The sequence below is a fragment of the Engraulis encrasicolus genome, chromosome 12 (assembly GCF_034702125.1).
Source record: "Engraulis encrasicolus isolate BLACKSEA-1 chromosome 12, IST_EnEncr_1.0, whole genome shotgun sequence".
NCBI classification, from domain to species: Eukaryota; Metazoa; Chordata; class Actinopteri; order Clupeiformes; family Engraulidae; genus Engraulis; species Engraulis encrasicolus.
Window position 1 is genome coordinate 47,959,692 of NC_085868.1, and position 12,179 is coordinate 47,971,870.

The 12,179-nt window shown below is 42.9% G+C and overlaps 1 protein-coding gene and 1 long non-coding RNA gene across 6 annotated transcripts; both read right to left on the minus strand.

Annotated features, from left to right (window-relative positions):
- Window positions 1–1,697: 1,697 nt before the first annotated feature.
- LOC134460331 (ADP-ribosylation factor-like protein 6-interacting protein 4) lies at window positions 1,698–6,280 on the minus strand. 4 transcript variants are annotated; one of them, XR_010037063.1, is made up of 9 exons: window positions 6,021–6,280; window positions 5,292–5,340; window positions 4,558–4,627; window positions 4,252–4,356; window positions 3,724–3,802; window positions 3,510–3,619; window positions 3,169–3,273; window positions 2,282–2,576; window positions 1,699–2,091 (listed from the first exon to the last, which is right to left on the minus strand). XR_010037063.1 is itself a non-coding variant. In XM_063212764.1 (5 exons), exons 3-5 carry the CDS (start codon window positions 4,343–4,345, stop codon window positions 2,031–2,033), a joined length of 450 nt encoding a protein of 149 aa, XP_063068834.1. In that variant the 5' UTR covers window positions 4,346–4,356; window positions 4,558–4,627; window positions 6,021–6,280; the 3' UTR covers window positions 1,698–2,030. The 4 variants fall into 4 exon arrangements, 2 of the variants coding, with proteins under 2 accessions (XP_063068834.1, XP_063068833.1); XR_010037064.1 differs by lacking the exon at window positions 2,282–2,576; XM_063212764.1 differs by lacking the exons at window positions 3,169–3,273; window positions 3,510–3,619; window positions 3,724–3,802; window positions 5,292–5,340 and having other exon boundaries at window positions 1,698–2,091.
- A 1,215-nt stretch (window positions 6,281–7,495) lies between these two features.
- Window positions 7,496–11,168, minus strand: LOC134460332 (uncharacterized). Of its 2 annotated transcripts, XR_010037065.1 has the most exons (6): window positions 11,103–11,168; window positions 10,349–10,458; window positions 9,787–9,892; window positions 9,157–9,255; window positions 8,078–8,158; window positions 7,496–7,885 (listed from the first exon to the last, which is right to left on the minus strand). It is a non-coding gene; the product is annotated as an uncharacterized LOC134460332 (long non-coding RNA). The 2 variants fall into 2 exon arrangements; XR_010037066.1 differs by lacking the exon at window positions 8,078–8,158.
- Window positions 11,169–12,179: the final 1,011 nt, after the last annotated feature.

Sequence of the window (12,179 nt, forward strand, 5' to 3'; positions counted from 1 at the left end):
CATTAAGTAAATGTGGTAGATCAAAGGGAAATTCGTGGTGTGAATTACAAGGTTAACATATCATGTATTAACATGGCTGATGAAAATCCTGTCAGATCAACCCAGTCATACATGAATCCAACCTTAGTTAATGTTGCCTCTCCAGCAATAATGGAATAATGTTGTAGTCATTAAATGACACTCAGGATAAAGGTGGTAGCCTAGGCCAGCGGTTCCCAAACTTCCCCCCCGCGCACCCCCTTGTACATTTCATTGTGGCTCGCGCACCCCCTTAGCGAATATTTTGGTGTGCTGATGGCCACGCAAGTATGGATTCACTGTACATTCACTGCACATTATGCACAGTTTTGAATAATCCTCTTTTCCAAGTCTTGGAGTTAAACTGCACTTCAAATGGACCCTTCCAGCATACAATTCACCGTACAATTAAAAACTACTTAAAGTTCATTGATGCTGTATAAAAACTCTCACCATTGCTCTATTCAGCTCGCGCACCACCTTATGGCAGGCTGCGCAACCCCAGGGGTGCACGGACCACAGTTTGGAAAACCCTGGCCTAGCCTACATTTAGGCTACTAGTGTGGATTTCTATGATGACCAGCCGAAATAATCAGCCCATTGCCAATGTGCATAACAATCCTCGCCGTGTGGAGCCAGTCATCTCAACCAGACCTTATGGCAATGGGCAACTTCAGAGAAGCTACAGAGCATTGTCAGGAACAGCGGCTGTGGCGTTCGTAGCTGGGGGTTCGACACTTCCTTCGTCACCTGCGGACTTGAAGCAACCTCTCCAGGCCATCATAGTAGCCTACACCCCCTTCCCGCAAACACAGGGAGTCACGTTTCATTCTTATTACCTGCTCCCGTCTTAATGTAACGTTTCGTTTCCCACTATCTGCATTCTTTTAGCGGCTTATTTAAGGTGTCTCTCGTTCCGATGTGTGGTCATTAGCCAGCCATCACCAACGCCCTGAAGGGAGCCAGCCAAAGGAGTTTCTGTGGCGCTGCAGCGACGACTTCCAGTTTTTTTTTTCACGATTTCAATGACCTTACTTCTTTATAATGTATAAACGTATTTCAGTTCAAACCATAACCAAATATAGGCTAGGCTATTATATTAATAGGCCCTTGTGGTAGGCCAAACGCCAAGTCACCACTTCTCAAAACTGATAATCATACTTAGACTACCCAGTGACGTGATTGTGCCCACACATGCATCTGATACCTTCTGGTTATATCAGCCAATGACCAGCCTAATGTTTAGCCTAATATATTACATATCATTGACATCGTAGTATACTATGAATTCATGTTGTCTTTGCCACCCCAAGTAAAGTCATTACATGATCATGTGTGCTCATGATTACTACAATATTCATTCACGTTTTCTTGGCCACCTTAAGTAAAGCCATGACATTATGATAGGTTAACACACTTGTTTTCAGTATAGTAATCATGTGTTAACTTAACACATGATTACTATACTGAAAACAAGTGTGTAATCAACCATTTCTATACAGTCAACTAATCAATCATTAACAACCTTCCCAATCATTAACTCCCCCGCCAAGTAAAGTCACAGCATTATGACACAAAACTCATTACATAGGCCTATTTTGATGTAGTGTATTTTCTGAACTTTTAAATACAATCAAAGCACCAGACAGAGAACAATAACTTTTTATTATTATGAAAGCAAGTCATAGGCCTTCACATATTGTAACACACACACACACACACACACACACACACACACACACACACACACACACACACACAATAAGTGTGGCAGTAACCCCTCTCAAGGTGCTGTGTATGGGCCCCACTGTTTGGATCAACAAACCATCTTGAATGGCTAACAGTGAAGTGAGTGTAGCCAATGGCAGCTAATGCGCCTCTGTATGCTCGCCACTCATCACTGATCAGGGTGGCTCCTGGACGCACATGCTTGACCACAATTGGGATAAGATTCTCCCGTCCTCTTCTCCTCACCAGCCACAGGATGGGACACCTCCGCTCGTTTCTTATCCCTAAAATGCCAAAGACCTATTTTTTTCTTCGCCATGTAGCAGAGGCCCTTCCGCGGTGATACTGTAAAATATACAAACAAAATACAGATATTTTACAGACAGTAAAAACGAACAACTCCAAATAAAGGAGAAGGTAACAAATGTCAACTAAACAACCTGCTCAAAGAAGTGCCCACCAAAAACAATATGCATAGTAAATCAGAATGTCAAACCCTAATCATTAAGCTGTTCAATTTTCTGCATGTGCCCACCTGAAGGCGAGCTCCGCAATAGGGTGCAAGTGTTCGCAAGTTCTCTCCTTCTGTCTGTCTGTGCTTGTGTCCTTCTTCCTCTTCTTCTTCTGCTTCTTCTCCATCCTCTTCTTCTCTCTCTTTTTCCTGTCTCTCTTGTTCCTCTTCTTTCTCTTCCTCTCTGGCTCCGAGTCACTTGAAGAGGAGGTGGAGGAGCTGGAGGTGGAGGAATCGGAGGGTCGAGCTTGTTGGGCAGCTGCTGCGCTGGTGGCGGTTGCAGCCGCTCCCTCCATAGCGGTGGCCTTAAGTTTTAAAGCTGCAAAAAGAGAGGAGCTACTAAATACACAATCCTGAGACATGACCTGACAGCTGATACAGTCGTCAATTCCAATCTCATTTTTTGTCAATTACAGACAGAACATGACACAATACTTTCAATAGCTTTGATATAGCCCCCAACGCAATGTTGCGTAAAATAGGGCGATATTGCCCCCGCCTGCGTTTCTCATCTCCAATTGGCCAATCAGAACTGAGCCATATGGGAGCTGCTGTGGCCAACTGGAGACGAGAAACGCTATACTATACTGTTAAACTAGATAATGAAAACACAGACCAAAATGAAATGCACATTCATGCATGTAAATACTCCATATATGTGAAAAATGGTGGACTGTTCCTTTAACATTAACACTCAACACTTACATATTAACAATTCAGGGAAGCTGAAGAAGGTGGTGTTTGTTTAAATGTGGCTGCCTTCAATATAGGTCTAAAGTGAAGGGGAAAATCCTGGTTTGTGTTCATAGTACGGCCCTTGGAGAACTTTTACGGCCCCTCGGATGAATTTGAATTGGCCCTTCGAATGAGAAAGGTTCCCACCACTGACGTAGGCTATAGGTTAAGCTTACCCTCTTTCACTCTTCTGTGGTGAGACTGTGCCCATTTTGGGTTGACCTCCACACGCGTCTGTAGCACAGCACACAGGATTGCAGGACACAGCATCCTGCAGGACACTACAAAAAAAAACAAAAAAAAAAAAACAAGGGGAATGAATAAATTACCTGACCAGTTATTAAACAAATGAAAATTGATGTGCCAGAGCTGTGGTAAAAGTAACCTTGGGTCCAAATCATCTAGGCCTAGGGTGTGTGTGTGTGTGTGTGTGTGTGTGTGTGGTAAATCCAGTGTTCACATTATTCAGATATGAGAATTAATTCATTCATTCATTTTAACTGACATTAGTACATACCCATATCAGTGCCATTTCACCCTGCCAAGACACTGGACCTGGGTCTATTGGAGCTCTCTGCTCAGGGTGTCCTCATTATACTGCAGCAGGCACTGTTGTTTCTATAGTTCCTAGAAGCGAGACAAATAAATAAATACTTAACCATGCACCTCATATTGACATAGCAAATATGTCAATAAGCAAGACCTATTGAGCCCAACAGGGATAATCTTACACTATATCAGTTTTCTGTGGTCTCTTGTAAGATTGGCCCATCACCATTCTGCAGGACACTACCATCTCCCTGCCAGGATCTGTAGGATGTAAGAAAATTAATCAAAACATAGCAATGCACAGCATTGATTACTTATCTATAAAGTAGCACAAGTCATATTGACAATGTAGGCCAGGGGTGGGGAACCTATGTCTCTAGGGCCGTTTGCGACCCTTGAGGCAGTTTTATCTGGCCCCCCGATATAATTTTAATGCTATTCAGCTTCACATGAAATATGACATATTTTGTAATGGAATCTTAGAAAATACATTTGCAATACAATTAAGTTATATTCAGGGAACCTGAAGAAGGTGGTGTTTGTTTAAATGTGGCTGCCTTCAATATAGGCCTAAAGTGAAAGGGAAAATCCTGGTTTGTGTTCATAGTACGGCCCTTGGAGGACTTTTACGGCCCCTCGGATGAATTTGAAGCGGCCCTTCGAATGAGAAACGTTCCCCGACCCTGACGTAGGCTATAGGTTAAGCTTACCCTCTTTCACTCTTCTGCGGTGAGACTGTGCCCATTTTGGGTTGACCTCCACATGCGTCTGTAGCACAGTACACAGGATTGCAGGACACAGCATCCTGCAGGACACTTCAAAAACAAGGGTAACGAATAAATGACCTGTCCAGTTCTATAAAAAAGAATACCCTGAAAAAGAACACCCTGTTGTTTCTACAGCTCCTAGAAGCGAGACAAATAAATTAAATACTTTGCCATGCACCTCATATTGACATAGCAAATGTATCAATGAGCAAGTCATATTGGTCACAAAGAAGTTACCGGTAATCTTACATTCTTTCAGTCTTCTATGGCGAGTTAGGCCTTCAGGTGACTCGTCTTCGCCATATTATGAGACAGCAGCCTGTGAAAACATGGTAAATAGAATAACCCATTAACCTTGGGTCCTAATATAATACATGGACATAAACTAGCCTACATTATTTAGACAAGGTCAGTAGACCTCCACGTGAAACAATAAGAAAAAGTGACCATACATAATTTCAATTTCTTGAAGAGGCCATCTACACATATTTGTGCAACAAGTGCTGTTTTGAGGACCCATACTTTTTAAGGACAGGTTGCCTACTGTTTGCAAATGGCAGGGTATTTCACATTGATTTCGGGGTGGCGTGGTCAACTTGACCACTCTGGTCGACATTGAGCTCGCGCTGATACATTGGGCTCGCGTTACTGAGAACGATTCCCTGATTGACGCTCCCAACGCAGGACGCTCCCCTGTCGGCTCGCTCCCACTAGCCAGACTATCGGTCCCACCGCCATATAACGGAGCTAGTTATCTTTTTGATGTTAGTTTATTTGTTTCTTCTAACCCTAACCCTGACCCTAAACCTAACCCTAAATTGCTTGTATGTGGCAGTGTATGATAATACGTGAAATATAATCGGGTGGGACTACACGTCCGGGAGTGATAGAAACACCTGGGACTGCACGTCCGGGAGCGATCTCAGTTGGGAGTGTCCATCTACCACCGTTTCAAAGTAGCATGGAACTAAATTATATCCCACCTTTGACTTGATTTTACGCCGGTGGGTCTTGGAACCCCTGTGTGACTGCCTAGGTTTCAGGATAGAGAAAGTAAAACAAAAATCATTGAGTACTAAAATCGATGGGGGACAAAAACGTCGCTACTTGAGGAAAAATAGCATTACTACAGGGATGTTAGCTACTCGATACATAGTAGTGACGCTACGACCAAGCTAGAGAATGTAATTAAACTAGTCGCTTCGCTACTGCCCAGCACTGAAAACCAACATACCCAGACGGCACACCAGTCTTTCCAACGTCGCCTATGCATTTTTGCCGCTGTAAAATACATTGGCAAGGCGTCTAAGCGTTAGTTCATCAGCGAAATACCGGGCAGACGTGAAAAATGAGCAGTGCCCAGAATCTAGTTGATGAGCTAACGCAATAGCATGCTAACGGTAGCCTTTGTCTATCTTTAGGCAGGGGAAAGGCAACTGAGAACGAGCAATGTCAAACAATTTACCATCAACAAGTATACTTAACATATTCACCGTTTCACCACAGCATTTTGTCATTACGATGCTCGCAAGTCATCAGAATTTACTAGCGTACAGCAGCAACTAGTGTAGTCACATTGAGGGGACTTGAGCTACCAGCTATGTAAAACGGCTGTGCCATAACTTAGCAATGGCGGATCTGTGTTCAGAGGAGCTATTCAATCGCTCTTGAGTACTGAAACTTTAAACCACAGTTGAGTAAAATGTACTTACATGTATATGACGCCCATTTTCCGTTGGTATGTGAGGAACTTTTCCCCCATATCGCCAAGAAACTTGTAAACCACACAGACAACGCGTGGTTCTGTTCAATCAGGAAGGTGATGTTGACCGCGGCTGATGGCTTCTTTGTGGCTTGTGTGTGGAATTCGCATTGTGCCAATTAGTTTTACTGCCACCTAAAGGCTTGGTGTAGAACTAATTTAACCAGAGACGGTCTATTTTCAACTAACTTGAACAATCCTTGCTTTAGTTCAGAATACCATTTTAAAAAAAACCAGAGTGGCCAAGCACATTGATGTTTTTCCTCAAAAGCAGCAGAGGAACCTTTTTAATTCGAAGGGTCACTTCAAAATGTAGGCCTATGTCCAAGAAAGATCATTCAGATGATTCTATTTTGATAGCCTATTCTGTAGGTTCATTTAAATGTTTATAGCACAGATCGAATTGTTTGATCAACTTAATTTCTGAGCTTATAGTATCATAATAAAATGTACTGACAGCAAAGCTGTGACTAGTAGAAAGGTTTAATGCAGGGGTGGGGAACCTTTTTCATTCGAGGGGCCACTTCAAATTCCTACCATGGTCATAAAATCCTCCGGGGGCCGTACTATGAACACAAATCAGGATTTCCCCATAAAATTTAGGCCTATATAGACACCTTTAGGCCTATATAGACATATAGACATCTTTAAAGGTAGACACCTTTAAAACAGTCCCCACCTTTTCTAGGTCCCCTGAATATAACTTAATTGCATTGGAAATGTAATTTCTAAGATTCCTTTAGGCCTGCAAAATATGCCATAGGCCTATTTCATGTGAAGTTGCAAAACATTATAATGATATCAGGGGCCGGATAAAACCGCCTCAAGGGCCCTCGAGACATAGGTTCCCTACCCCTGGTTTAATGGTTAGTGATTCTGAAAAACACAACTGGGCAGCGTGAAAAAACATACACACACACAGACACACACATTTTAGTAAAAGGCCAAAAAATGCCCTTGGGCCCCCAACAATCCCGTTGCCTAGGGACCCCAAAATCCTAGAAACAGGCCTGCCGACCCCCCACTCCCTCCCACCCACCTGACCTCACCCCACCCCACCCCACCCCACTTGAAATTGACTGGGGCAGCTCCCGACCTGATCACTGGCATTTACATATTAAAGGCTCTTCTAAGAAGGGGATGGGAGGGGGGCATGGGGGAGCCGCAAATGCTGTGGCTTGAGGTATGAGGCAATTTAAGGTGCAAAACTCATCCACAAATTCCTCTTTTCATGCAGTGTCCCATATCAGCCAAAAAGTTAATCATAATTTACATAGTTACTCATAAATTGAACAGAATAACTATGCAGTTGTTATTTATTTAGTAAGGTGCCATTTCCATGTAGCAGGATAATTTTACATGTGGATATTTTGTTCTTCTTTTTAAGCGGAAACACAACAAAATTGTTTTTTTTTTTAGGCAGGTTTTTTGATATGGCTACATGGAGATAGAAGGCCAATACCAATGCTTTTTCAGAAATAGTACAATACGTGGAAGCGGTTTCTAAATTCCTTTTTAAGCGGAAACACGACAAAATTGATTTTTTTTTAGGCAGGTTTTTTGATATGGCTACGTGGAGATAGAAGGCCAATACCAATGCTTTTTCAGAAATAGTACAATACGTGGAAGCGGTTTCTAAATTCATCCTCACTGTTGTCCTAGTTTTCTAGGCTCATTGGTGGTGTTAATGTGCATAGGCATGGTGTGATGTGACGGTGGAAAAAGGAATGGATTGGGGGGGGAATCAGTTTATTTTCTCGTTGAGGACCCAGTGGCAGCAGAGGGGTTGAAGTACAGGGGTAGTAATGTCAGCATCTGAAACAGCACAGAAACAAGAGACAAACAGTACATAAAATTAAAAATAAAAAAAACAGCGACACTGCATACCAACCATTGACACACAGCTGCACATATATTATAAAAGTATCCAGTGAGGCTCATGAACTGACCTGTGGTGAGAGTGAGTGTCAAATGTTTATGTTAAAAAGCATCATGAGATTAACTTACAGTTTGAGGATCTCTTCTGACCCCTGTAACGGTAGATTCTTCTCAGGCCCATGACCTGAAGACGTGGGCTCATGGACTGACCTGTGACAAGAGCTAGAAAGTCAAATGTCTGAAGTGTCACCGTCTACAGGCTCTTCCTACAGCAGGGGTGGGGAACCTATGTCTCAAGGGCCGTTTCACCGGGCCCCCCGACATAATTTCAATGTTATGCAGCTTCACATGAAATAAAACACATTTTGTAAATGAATCTTAGGAATGACATTTGCAATACAATTAAGTTATATTCAGGTGACAAAGAGAAGGTGGGGTCTGTTTTGAAGCTGGCTGCCTTCAATATAGGCCTTACCTGCCTGTGGATGAAAAGTCTATCATCTATATTGACCCTTTTAATTTAAAAGTGTACTCGCTACTCTGTGGTATTTTTTTATACAGTCAAGGATAAGTGGGGCAGTCATTGGTAAGCGGTTAGGGTGTCCTGTAGCCCAGGGCTGAACAACCCAAAGGTTGCTGGTTCATCTCCCAGCCCGCCAGGTTGGTGGAGGGAGTAATTAACCAGTGCTCTCTCCACCATCCTCCATGACTGAGGTACCCCAAGTATGGTACCTTCCCGCCACACTGCAACATACTGCTCCCTTGGGATGCCAATGTAGGCTGCACCCTTGCACAGGTGAGGCATAAAATGCAATTTCGTTGTGTGCAGTGTATACTTGTGTGCTGTGTCACAATGGCAAAGGTGGGCTTTCACTTATATACACCTAGAGATTTTTTTCCCTGAGTCCAATGTTTTTAAAACAGTTGAAACATGAACATTTCCAGTCAACATTTACAATGGAATAGTAGACCTCTGTGTCATATTCCCAAGGAATGGTAGCATCGCATCTGCTGTGCTGTGCTGAGTCAAAGTAATTCATAAGCCTACTGGTTGTGTTTTCCCTGCCCATTCACAACTTTGATGGCCTGCAATTTATTCAGATGTGTTCTACAACTTTTTGATGAAACTTCCATTTTACATTTGATACCACAAACTAGGCTTACTTGTTGTGCTGTGTGGATTTTTGTTGAGCAGGGATCTCACTTACCAATTAGCATGTTTTCCTCTTGTTACCAGCATCAGTCTGAACCTGACTGGACACCTGTGCACTTCACCATATGTGAACTCTGAGGGCAAGTGTAGAAGCCTGGCAAATAAAGACAGGAATAAGTCGGTCTCAGTATCACTGTGCAACTACATTCACAATGTAATATGTTGGTTGAATTCTGTCCATCACAATTTAATATTATGGTTTACATTTCGGCATACAACTTTCACAATGCCATATTAGTTACATTTAGCTAGCTAGTGTCCTATTTGGTAAGGACATGTACAAGTGATGTAGGCTGTACAGCAGGGGTGGGCAACTTTCATTATAAGGTGGGCCAACATTTTTAATTACCACAATCAGTGGGCCACATCACCACGCACTTGAATTTACAAAAGGATACTTCACTTTTTCTTTATTTATACCTGAATGCTTACACTATTGATTTATAGGGGGTTAAAAACTGTCCTGCGCCCGAGCCTCCAGTTGCCCATCCCTGCTGTACAGTATCCTAACAGCAAGGCTCTTGTAGTATTTCAAATAATGGTCTATATAAAAACTGGTTATAATAGGTACAGTGCAGCATAAACAGGGTTGAGGGGGTGGTTTCTTTTATTTCGTTGTACCTACCGAGTAGTTTAGCCAATGTCTGTGTGACACGTTCATGCTGCCACCTCCACAGCATCCTCTTCACAACCGCAGGGGCAAAGCATCCTTTTTCAGTCCAAGATATAGACTAGAAAATGAGTGACAGCATCACAATCAGGTATGCAAGTGTAGTGGACCCCCCATTTTTGTCTTTTTGTTATTCCCTTATTCTCACTCTGTCTTTTTGTTGTCCTGTCAGAAGTTGTCTTTTAGTTTAATTATGCTGTTGCACGTTTTCGCCAATAGATGGCATTATAGGACCAGCAATGAGTGCAGAGACCCTCTCTGGTGCAGTAGCCAGTGACTTCGGTCACATAAGAAGAACGAAACGTGGAAGTGACAGGCTTTGTTATGATACAGAAGGCAGTGGTGTCAGCTGTACAGTTATGCTGAGGAAAATGTAAATAAATAACGAACTCTACACACTTGAGGATCTTATTTATTAAGTGTTCAACATAAGCATTCACGCAATAATGCCACCAGGTCACATTTAAGATTTAACTAGTAGTATTTTGTTATGGATCTTATGTAGTGATAGACTTACCATTTCTTGTTCTGGCATATCTGGCCTATTCCCAAGAGAAGGCTGATGTCCCTGTCTGTTGATCTGATTTTGACGTCGGCAAGATGCTTCGTGCTGTCTGGGTTTCAAACCTAGTGGTGAAATGACCAGGGATTTTATGTAAACAAAATGCGTATTTCTGTACATACAGTAAACAGATCTAAGAAGTTCCCAGAGTACCCTACGATAGCTGGCATGGTTGGCACAAAGACCCAAAGAGCAAAATTGTCCCAAGATTGTCTTCCAAACAATTCCACTCCAAACATTTTCCTTCTGAAATAAACAATGTCCATATCCAATCAAACCTCAGTAGGCAGCTATCTCGTCAGGTCGGCCTTACCATAGACACATCTAAGCTTATGGGCCTTACGAGTGGCCCGTAAATTTACAATCTCAAACGTCATCACCGTATAAGCCATGGCACAACACAAGCGTTTTTTTGAGAATACAATATATCTTGGCACGTTTGTGCTAGTTATCTGAACACTGATCGTTAACGAATGGCCGAAATAGTGTATTTCTATGGTGTAGAGCTAGCTGTCATTTATGTTGTGCTAGCCAGGGTCAAGTCGTCTCATCCAAACTAGCCACAGTAGGGGGGGGGGATTACGCTTCAAATGAACGTGAATGACTCAAAACTTAAGAAATATGTTGTTAGAATGTACCGTATACAAGGTTAGTCTATGAGGTTAAATAGTTTTCTAACATATACATATTTTATATCCCAGTTACGTACCTTATCTTCTGCACGAATCGAGGCCTCCTGTTTCATTGGGCACAATCACGTCACTGGGTAGTCTAATGATTATCAGTTTTGAGAAGTGGTGACTTTGGCGTTTGGCCTACCACAAGGGTCTTATCATTCTCTAATTGTAAGCTAGCCTATTAATATAATAGCCTATATTTGGTTACGGTTTGAACTGAAATACGTTTATACATTATAAAGAAGTAAGGTCATTGAAATCGTGAAAAAAAACTGACTAAATGTGGAAGTCGTCGCTGCAGCGCCACAGAAACTCCTTCGGCTGGCTCCCTTCAGGGCGTTGGTGATCAGGGTTGCCAGATGAGGCTGATGATTTCCAGCCCAAAAAATGCTCAAAACCAGCCTAGAAGCTCAAAATCCTGCCCAATTCTATTGATTTCTATGGCTAAAATTGGGCGGGTTTTTCTGCTAAATGCCATTTTTACCCGCACACGACCATCCTAAGCAGCCCAATTGGGCGGGAAACAGCCCAATCTGGCAACACTGTTTGTGATGGCTGGCTAATGACCACACATCGGAACGAGAGACACCTTAAATAAGCCGCTAAAAGAATGCAGATGGTGGGAAACGAAACGTTACATTAAGACGGGAGCAGGTAATAAGAATGAAACGTGACTCCCTGTGTTTGCGGGAAGGGGGTGTAGGCTACTATGATGGCCTGGGGAGGTTGCTTCAAGGCGCAGTCTGCAGGTGACGAAGGAAGTGTCGAACGCCACAGCCGCTGTTCCTGACAATGCTCTGTAGCTTCTCTGAAGTTGCCCATTGCCTGGTTGAGATGACTGGCTCCACGAGGATTGTTATGCACATTGGCAATGGGCTGATTATTTCGGCTGGTCATAGAAATCCACACTAGTAGCCTAAACATAGGCTAGGCCAGGGTTTCCCAAACTGTGGTCCGTGCACCCCTGGGGTTGCGCAGCCTGCCATAAGGGGGTGCGCGAGCTGAATAGAGCAATGGTGAGAGTTTTTTATACAGCATCAATGAACTTTAAGTAGTTTTTAATTGTATGCTGGAAGGGTCCATTTGAAGTGCAGTTTAACTCCAGAACT

Bases quoted from the DNA above. Each gene is read 5' to 3' on its own strand.
- LOC134460331 (XM_063212763.1), bottom strand. The intron at 2,577-3,168 runs GTAAGCTTAACC...CTCTTTTTGCAG, and splicing joins CCACAGAAGAGTGAAAGAGG to CTTTAAAACTTAAGGCCACC. The intron at 2,092-2,281 runs GTGGGCACATGC...TATATTTTACAG, and splicing joins ATTGCGGAGCTCGCCTTCAG to TATCACCGCGGAAGGGCCTC.